The sequence below is a fragment of the Thrips palmi genome, unplaced genomic scaffold (genome assembly GCF_012932325.1).
Source record: "Thrips palmi isolate BJ-2018 unplaced genomic scaffold, TpBJ-2018v1 HiC_scaffold_10, whole genome shotgun sequence".
In the NCBI taxonomy this organism is placed as follows: domain Eukaryota; kingdom Metazoa; phylum Arthropoda; class Insecta; order Thysanoptera; family Thripidae; genus Thrips; species Thrips palmi.
In genome coordinates this window covers 5,131,701-5,147,376 of record NW_023144621.1, presented here as the reverse complement: position 1 = coordinate 5,147,376, position 15,676 = coordinate 5,131,701, and the positions used below count along the sequence as shown (strand labels likewise).

At 60.2% G+C, this 15,676-nt stretch overlaps 2 protein-coding genes across 2 annotated transcripts; both read right to left on the bottom strand.

Annotated features, from left to right (window-relative positions):
• Nucleotides 1-374: 374 nt before the first annotated feature.
• On the bottom strand, nucleotides 375-5,592 carry LOC117649421 (nascent polypeptide-associated complex subunit alpha, muscle-specific form-like). Its single transcript, XM_034392207.1, has 7 exons — nucleotides 5,457-5,592; nucleotides 5,189-5,377; nucleotides 4,858-5,049; nucleotides 2,892-4,657; nucleotides 2,428-2,625; nucleotides 1,847-2,158; nucleotides 375-1,730 (listed from the first exon to the last, which is right to left on the bottom strand). Exons 2-7 carry the CDS (start codon nucleotides 5,267-5,269, stop codon nucleotides 869-871), a joined length of 3,411 nt encoding a protein of 1,136 aa, XP_034248098.1. The 5' UTR covers nucleotides 5,270-5,377; nucleotides 5,457-5,592; the 3' UTR covers nucleotides 375-868.
• LOC117654493 lies at nucleotides 5,373-13,283 on the bottom strand. Its single transcript, XM_034401159.1, has 11 exons — nucleotides 13,110-13,283; nucleotides 12,910-12,989; nucleotides 12,396-12,495; nucleotides 10,931-11,790; nucleotides 8,599-10,587; nucleotides 8,266-8,503; nucleotides 7,295-8,195; nucleotides 6,698-6,823; nucleotides 6,377-6,600; nucleotides 5,651-6,181; nucleotides 5,373-5,377 (listed from the first exon to the last, which is right to left on the bottom strand). The coding sequence occupies exons 2-11, from the start codon at nucleotides 12,958-12,960 to the stop codon at nucleotides 5,373-5,375; spliced, it is 5,025 nt and encodes a 1,674-aa protein (XP_034257050.1). The 5' UTR covers nucleotides 12,961-12,989; nucleotides 13,110-13,283.
• Nucleotides 13,284-15,676: the final 2,393 nt, after the last annotated feature.

Here is a 15,676-nt window from a genome sequence, read left to right as displayed (position 1 = left end):
AACCCCACTCACCCCACCCCACCGCGACTGTACTGTACCACTCCTCTCCCCCTCTTCCTTCCCATTACAGTCTAAGTGTTCAAAACAGATGATATTTAAAGCGTGTGTTCATTCATGGTTCATTGGTAATTCAAAATTTAAAAATTCACAGGTTACTAGTTCAAGATTTTAAAGCAAAAATTGTCGAAAAATAACGGATGGGAAGGATGTGTAAAAATAAGAGCTACAGTTTTCTGCATTAACTGCACATGTAAGAAGACGTTATTTAAAGTACCATGGTTTTCTGTGTTGTATGTAACTTTAGTGAAGCATGGCAAGTCCAACATCCGCAAAGCTCACTAAGGAAAATGTGTTCTTCGGAATGAAACAAAGACTGTACGCAAAATGTCCTTTATTGTTCAATACAATAACATACAATCTAACAGGTACAAACAGAGTGAAATACAGATAAAGACGAAATTAAGACTTTGATCTTGAGTTAACATTGAATTAAGACAAGAAAAGTGCTTTGGCCAGACAAATAATATTTATAATACATGCCTAAGATAATAAGTTTGTACATGCTGGTGTTAACTTGCAAAAAAACAGTGCATATTTCTTGTACAATTCTCATAAGAACAAGAAGAAAAAAATCACTGAAAAATTAAATACCCTTCAATGGGAGACACAGCTTTTAAGTAGAGGGATGTCATTTAAATATCATAAATACATTAGTTATTCACACATTGAATGTCACGTGACATTCCTTTCGACTGAGGTAAAAAAAAAAGAGATCTATCAAAATCAAATGCATTAAAATGCAAACAATAAATCTATCATACAACTGTAGTTGTAAAGTAATCAAGTGCTTCAGGCATAATCAAGGGGATTATAATATACTGATATACAGGAAGGCAGCTGAGCACGCTGCGTATGGGCAGGGGGCTGATGAGGTGGCGCAACAGAGGGATACGTAGATGAATATGGGATAGGACGAAGAGGCATGGGGTAGTGATTGAGTCGAGGAAAAAGTAGATGATGAAGAAGGGCAGGAGGAGTTTGTGGCCGGGATGAAAGATTGGTGGAAAGAACTTGAAGTGGGAGCAATAAATGGGGAGGAAGTTGGCACGTGGGGGGCAGGCGGAGCAGGGTAGGTGCTCAAGGGAGCGAAGGGAGAGGAGGCACTGGGCACAAAGGAAGCGGTGAAGGAGCCGGGGGGCAGAGAGGTGCCAGCGGGGTGGTATGGCGGCACTGCCTGGCTTCGCTGACCCTGGACTTGGCCCTGCATCTGGCTTTGGACTTGACTCTGGATTTGGCCCTGAACCTGGCCCTGGACCTGAATCTGGCCCTGGCGGGGCGGCTCGGCCGGAGTGGCGGCGGCCTTGAGCAGAGCGGCGTCCCTGGCCAAAGACAGCAAGTGCGCCACCTGGGTAATGGGCACCAGCCCCATGTGCGCCGAGTCCTGGTGGTCCATGAGGCTCCAGCTGTCTGGGAAGGTGCGGGGACAGGCCGAACAGGAGCAGCCGCTGGCGGTGCTGGCGGGGTGCTGGCCCTGCTGCTGGCCCTGCTGCTGGCCCTGCTGCTGGCCCTGCTGCAGGCTCGCCGGAGCAGCCCGGTGCCTCTTAATGACGGGCAAGGGCAAGGACATGTGGCGACTCTCGCTGGTGTGCTCGTGCAGCTCGCTGGGGCTCGCGAAGGTGCGGCCGCAGTTTGGCTCGCGGCACATGTAGGGCTTGGTCCCTGGGTGTCCCCTGCAGGCAAACAAAACACTTGGGTCAGGACTCGGCCAAGCGAGGCACCAACACGGCATTCAAAATTGGCTTTATTATTTTAAAACATTAATTCTTTTGTTTTGGCTGGGGCCTACCTCTTGACGTGACCCGCGATGCTAAGGTACGTGCTGAAGCCCTTGTTGCACAGGGGGCAGACGAAGTGGTGCGGGGCGGGGTGCGCCTGGTTCCAGTGGATGTCCAGCAGCTCCTTGGTGACGAAGGGCAGGGAGCAGGCCAGGCAGCGCTGCTGCGAGTTCTCCCTCACGTGCATTCTGCGGTGCCTCTGCAGCTCCAGGGGGCTGGCGTACGACATGCCGCAGCCCCGGTCGTCACACTGGAAGGGCGTCGCGTCGGCGTGCGCCGCTTTTATGTGCTTGGTCATGCTGGCTGGGGAACCTACCTTGTTGCTGCAAGAGACAACAAGACATTTCTGTTGAGCCACAGGGCGGAAGGGAAAAGCTTCACAGTACAGCAGAAATTATCATCCATAAAACTACAAAATAGCAGAAGTATATACAAGAAGGCTAACAAAAGGGTGTTTAAATTTTGAAAATGACAAGAACTAGAACGACTATCCACATTGAAAAGTTGTGCAAACAGTTAACGACAGAGAGTTACGTCACTTTCAGGCGATTGAATGACATGAAATTTCATGTAGTAATTATAAACTTCTTACTTGCAAATAGGGCAGGCAAGGCAGGTATCATGTCTTGGGGCGTGGAGTTTGTCGCGAACCGAGGACAGGTGCAGAGTGAGCATGACGTCAGAGGGGAAGCAGGCAGCACAGTCAGGGCAGCGGAACTCCTCCAGGACTGGGGAGGGGTGTGCAAGGGCGGTGTGCAACTCATTCTGGGTTTGGGACCACGACACAGTACTGCGGAAAGAAAACAAGCAGGTTACAAACAAATGTTTTGGCTATATCCAGGCTTGCTTCCCAACTACAAAGAACACTCAGCTGGGCTCATCTACTTCTTTCTTTCTTCACAATTTAATACGTCAGACTTGTGAAATGTGAAGAACGCTCAGCTGGGCTCAACTAATTTAATACGTCAGACTTTTCAGCTATCGTCAATTTCCTATTCCGAACGCCTCTGATGGTGAACCTGATGGCAAGCCCAGCCAAGCGAAAGCCCGACTCACCTGCACTGGCCACAGGGGCGCTTGTTGCCCGTGGCGTGGTGCTGCAGGCGGTGGCGCAGCTTGTCTTGCTCCGTGTCCAGGGCCAGCCCGCAGTCATCGCACGCATGCAGCGTCTCGCCCCACGTGCCCTCGTGCACGCCGATGCTGGGCTCCCAGGGCGCGGCGGGGCTGGGGCTGGCTGACGGCGAGGGCCGCGAGGGCTGCGTCTGCGGCGCGTGCCACCGCGGCCGCCAGGGCGCCGGCGGACCCATGGGCTGCCTGGGGGCCACCTGCGCCACCTTGGTCAGGGGGGTGATGGCCTCGGACAGGTTCTTCTTGACGTGGACGATGACGGAAGGCGCGGCGGGCGCGGCGGGTGCGGTGGGCCGCGCGGACACCGGCCCGAGTTCGTCCTCCAGGTCCAGCAGTTGGGGCAGCTCGGGCTCGGGCTGCGTCGCGGAGCTCAGCACCGCTGTCGCGGCTGTCGCGGTAGGCGCCGAGGCTCGCACACTCAGGTCCTTGACGGCGTCCTCTTCCGGACTGCGACTGCGGGGCACCGACTGAGCAGGCTCACTGGAGGAGCTCAAGTCGAGGGGCGACGACGGAGACAGCGGCTTGGAGCTGCCGCTCGCTGACGATGCGGGCGCTGACGGTGCAGGCACGTCGGGGGACGGCCGGGGCAGGGACGACGCCGCGGCCGACGTGAGCGATAAGGGCATGTCTGTCGACACCACAGACTTGCAGTGCAGGGGTGCCACCGCCGCGGCCAAGGACGCCGTCGACGAGGTGGGCACCAAGGGGAGGGCCGAGGACTTCGCCATGGGTGGGGTGGCCGCACTGGCCACGGCCGAGTACGCCACCATCGGCGCGACGGACGCTGACGTCAAGGAGGTGGGCGCCAGGTGGATGCACGACGCCCTCATCTTGCCGGTGCGCGCCACGGGCAAGGACGGCGCCGATGAGGCAGGCGACGACCTGGGCAAGACCACCGCCGGGGTGGACGCCGGCCTGGCCACAGAAGGGGCTGAAGACGGCTTGGATAGAGGCACCGCCAGAGATGGAGTTGAAGCCGGCCTGGCAAGAGTCACCACCACAGAGGGGATCGTAGACGGCCTGACCAGAGGCACCGCCACAGAAGGGATTGAAGGCGGTCTGCATAGAGGCACCGCCAGAGACGGTGTGGACAACGGCTTAGATAGATTCACCACTACAGAAGGTGTTGAAGACGCCCTGGATAGAGGCACCGCCAGGGATGGGGTTGAAGACGGTCTGGTTGAGGTGGACGACGGCTTGGATAGATTCACCACCACGGACGGGGTGGATGCCGGCCTGGGTATAGACGCCACCAGCAAAGCGATGGATTGCAAGGGTGGCGTCGGCGACGAGCTCGGCGCTAAGGGGGACGACGACATCCTGGAATGGGCGAACGCTGCAGAAGGCGGCGACGACGTCGTGAGAGGAAGGCATGGCGTCGTCTTGAGCGTGGAGAACGACGGCAAGGCCATCGTCGGCACGGACGCCTCCGCGGACGACGCCGCGGGCAGGGACGGCGTCGGCTGCCGGTTCGGGTCCACTTGGACCACTTGCACTCCCCGGCCTTCAAGTTTCTCACTGGGGACTGGCGCCACTCTCGCCGTGTCCTCGCGAAGCACGTCCCCGGGCAGCCCCCGACGAGACAAGTCCTCTGGAGCACGTCCCTCCGACGGCACTTCAAGCGCAAATATTTTCTTTGGTGGTTCGATTGACTCCATGGCCATCGGCGGTACCTCAATCATGGGTTTCTCGACCTGCAAAAATATCAGTTAAAAGTGTTGATTGAAGAAAGGTCCCTTTCCGTCCCGAGGTGTTTGGACAGGGCCTCATTCGTAATTTGAGACATTACTATAAATTTAAAAAAAATCTCTAGGCGGGATTACATTTGCTGCGCCCGAATTTTAGCCACATTTTAGTAATGCCAATAAGCCATGACGATAGAGTATGAGATTACCTTTTTCTGGCTGGGGGCTGCCTCTGCTTCAGATACTATTGGGTCTGGCTCGTCCGATAGAGGGTCTGTTTCTGTGGTCATTGACACCCAGTCCGATTCCGGTGTATTTAATTTGGCCGGCTCCATTACGAACACCTCCACTGGCGCCGTTGCGGGCGCCATAGGAAGCGGAGTCACATTAGTCACTGTTGCCTGAAATTGAAGAAAATTTAGAAAAGCAACCAGGACAGAAACCTCAAACAACAAAGCAAAATATAAAATTATGGCAACAACAATGACTTGAGATACGTAAGCCTAGGCCTGCAAACTGAAACCAATAACTTTCAATTACCTGCGTCACTGTTTCGCCCGACAAAGTCATGCGTGAGGGCTCTCCTAAGATTCCTGTACTGGGTTCTGTCTCTATCGTCATTTTATCGTCAGCAGCCTGGGGCTGCAGATTGTCTGCATCAGCGGGAGCCGGGACCACCCTGCAGACGGGCGGCTTGGACGGCAGGCGTGCGTTGAGGGGAACGTCATCCTAGAAGCAGAACGGGGAAAATTTGGCAATTCTCTACCACAGGTAGTACCGCAAAGTAAATAACAAAAGTACTGCCTACCTCACTGTCGGTTTCTTGGCTGGCGCCTGTGTCTGGGACTGCCCTACTGGGCTGGACGCTGGCCCCTCCGCGCCCGCGACCGAGGCCGCGCTTCCCGCTGCCACGCGGACGGCCCCGCTTCCTGGGGCCGGTCACGGCGGGCACGGCGGGCACGGCGGGCACCACCCCCACGGGGGAGGGGGAGCGGGCGGCGCGCGCGGCGGCGCCTCTCCTGGGGGAGGCCGTGACGCCGGCAAAGCGCGCGCTGGGCAGCATCAAGTTCCTCTTGCGGCAGGCCGCGCAGTCGCACAGGTAGCGGTAGGGGCAGTGGCCCTTGTGGCCGCGCAGCTTCACTTCTTTGTCGTGATTTCGGCAGAACGCGCAGTACCTGACCTGGAAGAGAGGGGACGGCTCCAGGAGGGCGCCCTCCCTCCCCCTCGCCTCCAGGGAAGGCCCCTCCATCCCGTCCACATACGGCCGGCAGTTCACGTCCACAGAAGGCCTCTTCTTGGCCACCTTGGCCTCGACCTTGTCGTCGTCAGTGGTGGCCGCAGCCGGCGTGGCCGGCGCAGAGTCCAGGTCGATCACCAGAGAGAACGGATCTTCGGCGTCGTCCTCCTCGCCAGAGTCAGCCTCCGCGCCCGCCGCGGTCTCGGGCACCTCGGCGTGCACGAACACGACAAGGTCCTGCTTCTCCTCGGCCAGCGCGCCGCTGGACACTTTGTCGGTCGTCACTGCAGTCGTATCTGTGAAACGAAAAAACAGTCAGTGGAGCCTCTTTACGAACAACTGCGAGAAGTAACGACCTCGAGTGGGTTTTGGTCACTCTGAAAACCACACCTGACTTCACCACATTAGTCAATTCACTACCTTTCTCTTTCGTTCCTCTGGCCAAATTGGGTTAGCTAAGGAAACAATATACCGACGCTGTGTTAACTCACCTAATCTGTTAGAATTTTGGTCAACTTCACACTCGGGATCTATTTCAAACTTTTGGTCAATTTTATATTTTAGGTCAATGTCAAACTTTTGGTCGATATCACGGTCAACTTCTTTCTTTGGATCAATTTCACACTTTTGGTCAATATCACACTTTTGGTCAATTTCACTCTTTTGGTCAACTTCACGCTTTGGTTTTAGATCACATTTCTCGTCTTCACTTCTCCTAAAAGGAACGAAAAGATAAACAAATATATATAAAAGTCGGTGCAGTGCTTGCGGCTCCGAGGAACCACAAGTGAAACCTCAAACAGTGTACTCACATGGCGGGGTCGCAGCCGCACCGACACTGGCTGAACTTGCACAGGTGGCGAACGCCGATCTCGTCCACGGGGTTGAACAACCCGTGGTGGCGGCAGCGGACGCACGGTTTCAGCCCCCGCTGGGCTCTGCGAAGACAAAGATATCATCATATTGCCCACCGGTTATAGCTCCGTCGTGGGGAGGGAGAGGCTCGCATAGCGGAGGGAGAAAAAAAGGAAAGACAGCTAATTGAACATTGTCTGTTAGGTGGGGTGGATGGATTTAAAATTAGATTCCAGGGGTAAAGCGCAATGGACGTTATGATGCCGAGCCGAGCTCCAGTGGAAAGACCAGCGAAGGGGATTGGTGAAAGGGGGAAGGAGAGGAGAGGAGGGAAGGGGAGGAGGGAAGGGGAGGAGGGAAGGGGAGGGAGAGGAGGGGAGGAGGGCAGAAAGAAAGAGAAAGGGGGGGGGGTAATCAGGCGGGGCGCGGTGGCAGACGAGTCGGGGATCCGGGATTGAGAGACGCAGGCAGGAACAAGCAGAGAGTCACAATAAAATGAAGGCGGCGGAAAATCGCGCCAGACAGACACAATTACGAACGAATCGAAGACTCACCTGGCGGGGCGCTCCCCGTTTCTCCTGTAAGCGGCGTTCTCCCTCCTCTTGTCGAGGGTGGCGCGGCAGCCCTCGCAGTCGCACGTGCGGTACGGACACTCCCGGGCGTGGCCGTTGCCCCAGGCCGACTCCAGGCCGTGGTTCCGGCAGAGCTGGCACTGCCGCGGGCTGCGCTGCGCACCCCTACGGCGCCGCCCGGAGGACGCGGGCGAGATGGGCACCGCGACGGGCATGAGGCGCGCGGAGGGCGGCGTGCGGGGCGTGCGGGGTGACGTCGCAGAGCACCTTGGCCGCGATGTGGGGCCCCGCCGAGGACTGCCCCGCCGTGGACTGCCCCTCGGCGAACGCGACGCCCGCTGCGGAGTCCTGGGGGACGACAGGGAAGGCCTGCCTGGCCGCCGGACGTCGCCGTCGACGGGTGGCCGTCGAGGAGAAGTCCGACGCGTGGGCGCGAGGCGTTTCGGAGAAGCCAAGGCGGTCTTCTTAGGGGGCTTCGCCACGTCCGCGACGGCCTTCTCGGGGGGCGCGGCTGTGGCCTCTGTGCTCTCATCTGCAGACCCGAAGTCCTCCTCCTCGAGGTCGTCGAGCAGGGCCTCCAGGTCGATGTCCTCGATGGGGGTGACGCGGCCGTCGACGGCGGCCTCCGGCGCCGCGCTGCTGTTGAGCAAGAAGGCCGAGATGGCGTCCACGCTCTCCTCCGTGGCCGACGGCGGCCGCGCGGTGGCCGGGGGCGGTGCGCAAGGCGGTGGGCCTGGTGGCAAGCTTGGCGGCGGCACAGGTCTCGGTGGCGAGCCAGGCGGTGGACAAGGGACGCTGCTAGGCGCCACAGGCGGCGGCACGGGTTTTGGAGACGTCGCGGTGCTTGCAGCAGGCGGTGGCGGTGTGGGCAGTGATCGCCGGCCTGGGATCAAAAGGACGATTAGCTTGGGAATCGGCCGACATTTAAAAAGATTAGCACGGGCAGTAAATACCTGGAGCCTTGCTGCCCGCGGTCTCCGGGGCGTCGTCTACACCGGGGACAGGAGGCAGGTCGCAGGGGCCGGCGCGGAGAGCGTCACGTTTTGCCGCCGCGGCCGCTGACTGGCGTCGGGCCGCCTCCTGGCGAGGAAGGGCAACCTTCCTGAAGAAGCCGATATCGTCCGGGACGCTCGCTGGCGACGCGCGGTCGTCCTTCCTGTCGCTGTCCTGGCGGGCTTGCTTCAAAAGGTCCTGGTGGAGGAGAGGAAAGAGTTAGGCATGTACAGCATCACGCAGTGCAGTGCTGGCAAAGTGACAAACAGCAACAACAACATGCAGGTACTCACCGCCTTGTCCGGCTGCTTGTCCCCTTCCTCGTCAGCGTCCTGGTCGCTGCCGTACGAGGCCACGAGGGTGCCGGGCGCGGCGAGGCGAGGCGCCCTGGGAGGGCGGTAGCACAGCACGCAGGCGCAGTCCGCGAAGGGGCATTTGTGGTAGGCGTAGGCCACGCGGAGGTTGTGACGCTCGCAGTGCGGACACACGCGCCTCATGCGAGCCGAAGTCTTGGCGCGCAGCCGCACCGTCGCCCTCAAGCAGTCCTCGCAGGTGCAGGAGCGCTTGAGCGCGCAGCTCGTCTTGTGGACGAACGTGAAGCCCTTATGGTAGCCGTGGTTGCGGCAGTAGACGCAGGACACGGTGCGCGGCGGCGGCGACCGCTGGCGGCCCAGCTTCATCCCGCGGCGCAGCTCCTCTTGCAAGACGTCCTGCTTCTCCAGGAACCTGTCCACGCTCTTGGAGTCGCGGGTCTGGCGCAGGATGGTGGCGATGCACAGGTCGCAGCAGCACGAGAAGTAGGGGCACACCCGCTTGTGCATCGGCGAGAACTTGACCTCAAGTCCGTGATTCTGGCATAGATTGCACATCAAGGGGTGGCCGCGCGGACCACTGCCATAATGCCGGGAGCGGCTGTCGCGACTCCCAAGACCGCCGCCGTAGCTTCCAAGGCCTCCACCTCGGCTCCGATGGCCTCCGCCGCGAGTCCCAAGGCCGCCTCCGCCACTGCCAAGGCCGCCTCCGCCACCTCCAAGGCCGCCTCCGCCACTTCCAAGGCCGCCTCCGCCACTGCCAAGGCCGCCTCCGCCACCCCCAAGGCCGCCCCCACGACCCCGCCTCGCGCCACGCGACCGCCCCGCCAGGCCCGTCAGGCGGTCCAGCAAGCTGTAGCCTTCCTCGGGGTCGCTGGTGTCGCTCTGCATCCTGAAGCCGATGCTGCGCGTCGAGCTGCGGCTGTCCGTGCGCGTCGAGCTGCGGCTGTCCGGCCGAGTCGGGCTGGAGAAGGGCGAGTTGGACGCCCGCTCCTCCGAGAGCGCCGTCTTCTTGGCCGGGCCGCCGTCGCTGCCCCTGCTGGGGCTCCGGCTAGCTCTATCCCGCTTCCCGTTAGAAGCGGCCGAGCCGTCCTTCTTCGTCGTGGCGACCTTCGCAGCGTCGCCCTCGGCACCGGCGACCGTCGCGACGGCGTCCTTCGAGCTAGTCTCCTTCAAGACAGCAGTCTCCTTCAAAACGACAGTCTCCTTGGAGATGGCCGTCTCCTTGAGGATGGCAGTTTCCGTCGGGGCGGTGGTTTCCTTCGACACAGCAGTCTCCTTGCAGGTGGCAGTCTCCTTGGAGACGGCCGCGGCCATAGGAGTGGCTGGTCTTGCATACGCGAACTTTGCATCCCAGCGGCTCTGCATCGCGCTCTTGAGATCCCCACTTCCGACAACCGAGGCGTCCTTCTTGACTGCGTCGATTCCTCCAACCAACAATTCTTTCTTGACGAGCTCTATCCCAGGAACCGAGACTTCCTTCTTGACGTAGCTCTTCGCAGCACTCGTAGGATCCTTCTTCACCTGCTTGGCGTCCCGGTGACTTGCCGAAGCCGCCTTGGTCGAGTCGCCGCCGTGCTGACTAGCTGACTCCCTCTTGACGGGCGTTCGGTTCGGCTCTACCTTGATGCGGTACGCGGGGCTCTGCTTCTTGTGCTTGGCGGCCGGGGTGCGGCTGCGCTCCCGCTTCAACAAGACCGTCTCCGCCGTGGACGGGGTCCTCGGCGTGGCGGTTGGCGTCCTGGCCGGCGTCTGGATCCTTTCCAACTTGATGATGATGGGCGTCAGCACGGGCGGGGCTTCGGGCGCGGGCTCCGGAGGGGGCGGTTCGCTGTCCGCCAGCTTGTCGTTGATCTCCTGCACCCTGCGGAGGACCACCCGCATACTGTCGGCCACGCCGTCGTCGGCGTCCTGGTGCCCGGCTGGACCCTGGCCGTCGGGGCTGAGGAAGCCCTTCCGCAGGTTGATGTCCTAGAGAAAGGATCGGTAGAGGCTCAGTGGTTGTAAAAACCCAGGTCTTTATTGCCCCCCTCAGCGGCATCAGAAAAGTGCTCGATCCGGAGACGGCCAAAGGGGGTGAGGCGGGGAGTGTCGGGTGCTCGGCTCCCCAGCGGCAGGCCAGCGGCCGGTTGGAGTCCTTGCTCCCGAGGCACGGAGGTACGAGTGCCCCGCGGGCCGCGGCGCGGGCCTCCCCGCTTCATCCCCTTTGGCCGTCTCCGGGTCGAGCGCTTCTCGGATGCCGCCGGAGGGGGCAATAAAGTCTACACCCCGAAAGCACAGGAGGATAGGCTCGCTGTCTCTACCAGATTCTTACTCTAAGGTTGATGTTGATGCGGCCGCCGCGGCCTCGGCCTCGCCCGCGCCTCGTGGCGGGACTGCGCCGGCCCTGGTCCACGATGCAGCGGGTCACGATGCGGTCCGGGCTGCGGTCCGGGCTGCGGTCCCTGCTCGAGCTTCGGCTGGTGCTGCTGCGCCGCGAACGGTGTCGCCGGCTACGCTTCTCGCGGCCTGACCGCTTCCGCGCGCGCCTGCTGCGCTTGCTGCTCTTGCTGCGGCTCCTGACGCTCTTCCTGCTGCGGCTCCGCGAGCGGCTCGTGGAGCGCCGACGACTGCGGCTGCGTCTCCTGCCGCGGCTGCTGGACCGCCAGCGGCTGCGGCTCCTAGACCGCCTCCTGCTTCGGCTAGACGAGCGCCGGCGGCTGCGGCTCCTGGATCGGTCCGAGCTTCTGCTTCTAGAGCGCTGCCGGCAGCGGCTGCTGGAGCTGTTCTTGCTGGGGCTGCGACTCCTGGACCGCGAGGGCCGGCGGCTGGGGCCGACATCGCTGTCGCTGTGGCTCCGCCGTCGGGTCCGCGGCGACCGCGCCGCGCTGCTGCCGCGGCTGGGCGGCGAGATGGACATGGAGATGGAGCGGCGCACGAAGGACTCCGACAACTGCCCCACCGTGGCGCCGCTGTCCGTGCTGCCGCAAGGCGCGGCCTCGCGGACGTCGCCGGCCTCCGGGACCACGGGGTGGCCGTCATGGTCGCCGTCCTTGAGGTCCGATATCACCACCAGGTCGGCCGCGTCCCAGCGGGCGATGCGCTCCTGCTCCCTCTTGAGGGCCTCCGTCAGCGACTCCAAGCCCATGTCCTCATCGAACTCCCGGGGCGGCGCCACGCTGCCGTCGTGGTTATCTGCAAGGCGACATTTTACTTGACTTTCATTTCAATCGCCCTGCACACCTACAAGCCCCTCCAGAAGCGCCTGAAAGGTAGCTAAATAATTATACATTCCGCCAGAGGGCCGAAAAAAGAAAAATGGCCTGATACCCCTAGCCACAACCCTTTTGAAATTTCTTGGCAGGCCACTGCCTTCCAGTCTACCTTGTCGACACATGAATTGCAAACAAACCCCAACAGAACAGAAACATATGAAACACAAAACAGAGCAACACAAATCAAAACTACGACAAGAAATGAATAAAAAGGCCATCCTGAAAAATTGACGTGGTATGTTTCAATACCAGGTTTCACTTGTGGAGCGGAAATCAAATTGCCATTAGAGATGCGAACGGTTAAATAGCAGCCTTTACAGTCAAGTGAAAAGTGAAAAATAAATAATACGCTAAAACCAGAAAGTCATGATGATCATGAAACAGAGCACAGAATAGCTTGCGATGTTGAACTTTAGGAAGTCACTCTGTTATATTGACTGTGCGACTGCACTAGCATGAAGTGAGCTAGTCAGAGGGAGAGTTCGGCAAACCATGAAGCGTAATTAAAGCCCTTGCTCAACTCACCAATGGTATCGCTGGCGAGGTTGTCATTCTCGTCCACTGTGGTCTTTATGTCCTTTGTCGACAGGTGGTCCGGCGGACGCCCTTTGCTCTGCCCATCACTCTGCAACACGACATCAAACGGACAAATTAACAAAAAGCAAATTGAAATTTGATTGGGCAGGGAGGGGTGCTGGACAGGGGCTGTGGTCGTGGTCAGTGTAGTGGAGTGCCGGTGGGTGGGCGGGGCGGAGCGGGGTGAGGGGCAGGGGGGGGGGAGGGTTACGGACGGCCGTTCAACAATGTCGCGGCCACGGCGCGGACTACCCTAACGACGACAGGGAGAGTCACTTTCTCTCTGTCGCACTCATGGGGCGGTGCGCAGAGGTGCGAGAGAGGCAGAGCACGACAGAGCGACTGCTCGGCATCGCTCGGCTGACTCGGCGCGGCTAGCGCGGCGCGACGCCCTGCCGAAGATGAACCAACACACTGGCAGAGGCAAAACCGCGCGGAAGTGGCGGTGGCTGCGTGAACGTACCTGCTGATGCCACCGGCCTGTCCCCGGGGCTGCCGAGGGGCTCTCCTCCATTTGTTCGGTTGATGCACTTAAATTCGAATCTGGAAAAAATCGACTCCGTTAGAAGTTTCGATGCGGCCGCAAGCGAAGCCGCCGAAACGCAGCGCCTCCAGACGAAAACACTTCACTTTCACAGACACTCGCACGGCGTCAACACTCACGTCCACAGAAATGGCAAACACTTGAATCACTGTCACATGGTCACGTCGCGGGGGGGCGGTTTGGACCGCGGGGCACTGCGAGACGCTGCGAGAGGTGATCACTGTACACACGGACAGGCAGGTCTGGACTGGGCGGGCGGGCGGCGGCGCGGCGGTCCCGTCCCGGTCCGGGCCTGAGCTTGGCTGGGCTGCGCGCGGGGGAGGGAGAGGGGGGTGGGGGCTGCGCGCCCCGTGCCGCCGTGCCGTGCCGTGCCGTGCCGTGGCGTTCGGCGGCGGAGGAAGCGCGGGTAGGGGCGCGGTGGCGGTGGTGGAGGTAGGGGTGGTTCTTTTGTAAACACTGCGGGGTGGCGGGGGACGGAGGGGGACGGGGCGGATCTGCACAGCAACTTGTCACTTCATTCCGAACTTTTATTTCCACTGCGGTGATAATTGTTTTACAGCCGAGTGCAGTTTTTTGCGCGTTCAAGGTGCAAATGGTCTTCTGGGTGGCGGGACACTGGGCGGCGCGCCTACCACTGCAAGTTGCACTTTCAGCCCGGGAGCGATCCGATACAAGTGGAGCACGCCGCCCCTGCCCTGCCCCTCCCCGGGCCTTTTGATTGGGTGAGGGTGCATTGACATCTGATTCTCGTGTTTTTTGAATCGTACCTGAACCTCGTCGTGTCGAGTCGCGCTCGTTTTGACAAAAACAAGCCCAATTTTCACCGGATTGAAGAGGAGACGGCGTTGGGGGAAGCGAAGTGAAGCGAACGATGTGCACGGGGAAGCCACGTAATTTGCTTCCGAGTGGGGTGGAAGACCGGCGGAAGGGGTGTTTCGCGGCTTTGGAGGAGCCATATTGAGCGAAATGAGTTTTTGAATCCAATCAAAGCAGGCAAATCGAAATGCGTCGCAGCGAGAGGGGAGGATGGTGCAGGCAGCGTGCAGCCAGCACACAGTGGTCCACTGTTCACGACAGCAGACTCATTCCAAACTTTGTTGAGTGCACTTCGCGGCCGCTCTGTCTCTTTCTCTCACACCAAAGGGACGCCCCCAGTAAGTGCGAGAGAGACAGAGCGACGAATCGCTAACGAATCGCTGGAAAGGGGCGCGGGCACAGCCAGGGCACAGCCAGGGCACAGCGCGTGGTGCCCCTGTGAAAGGCGGCGAGGGCAACCTTGGATCCAGATATATCGTCATGCCAACCAGCGGCCGCGACGCCGCGCTGGTACGCTGGTAGGGGTAGAGGGTTTAGAGAGGCTCTCGGGGCCCTTCTCGGGGTGGCCTTTCCGGCTAGGCGAGGCCTCGCCACGCTACGCCGCTACGGCACCAACAACGACCCTAAAGCAAACCGACGCCACACTGGAAAAAATGCATGGGACTCGTTGTTCAAGCTCGCCACAGAATTTTTACAGTTCCGAGACAGCGACGCGGCAATGGAGCATTTCGTGATTTTAGAGGCCCGCTAGGTCACGCGTGTTAGCGTGGTCTTGTGTGAGCGCGTGTGTTTGTGTTCTGCCTGTCCGTCCGTCCGTCCGTCTGTCTGTCTGCCTGCCTGCCCCTAAAGGCGACTGGCAGCCATTTAGTTCCGAGATCTTTTACTTCTTTTTATTGTTTGTGACGACGCCACGCCACGCCACGCCGTGCCACGCCGGTCCAGCAGAGGACCAGCGTTTCTGTGGAATGATAGGGGGCAAACCGGAGCGTGTTGGGCGACGGCGTGTACTAGAGCCCTTGTAAAAGTACATCCCTTTTCGTTTTGTCGGGAGGGAGGTGGCTGGCGTGGTAGGGGTCTGCGTCGTGTGTAACCAAATTGTTTTGGCGCGAATTCCGGACGTCCCACCCACCCGCCTTGACTAACCTGCGGCAGCCTCTGTCGCGATTTCATGGCTGTTCCTGCCGCCGCCGTTTCCTGCACTCTGGCGCCGCGGCGCCGCCCACAGTGCGAGGGCCAAGGCTGGCCAAGGGCGCACAGTGGGCCAGGAGACCGGCGGAGGCGGCGAAACTTCTAGAAGCACTTTGAGCTCCAGGGTCGCTAAATGGGACTCGAACCGAACGTGTGACCCCACCAATGGATTGCTCGTCGAACGAGGAACCCATTGGTGGGGTCACACGTTCGGTTCGAGTCCCCTTTAGCGACTCTGGAGCTCAAAACGCGTCTAGAATTGTTGCCGCCTCCGCCTGTCTTCTGGCCCACTGTGGGGCGCCGTACAAGAGTCGACGCCGCGGCCGCGGCCCGGCACTCGCCGAGGATGGCGGCGACCCGCGCGGCCGCGCTGCTGCTCTGCTTCACGTGCGCCGCGGTCGCCATCCTCCTGCCGGTGAGGGCACGCCGTCAGACCACGGCGTCGACGAGCACGGCGTCGACGACCAGGCCGCGGTTGCGGCGTCCGAAGCACTGCGCGCCGCGCCGCCTGGAAGCACCACGACGGCGAGGATGTTGCCCGCAGACTGATTCCGAGAGTCGCTTTGGGCGCTCTGTCTCTCTCGCACTCGTGGGGCGTCGCGTACTGGTGCGAGAGAGACGGGGCGACTCTCGGAATAAGTCTCCTGGTCGGCGCGCCGCGTGCATCGTCAAAAGCGGCGGT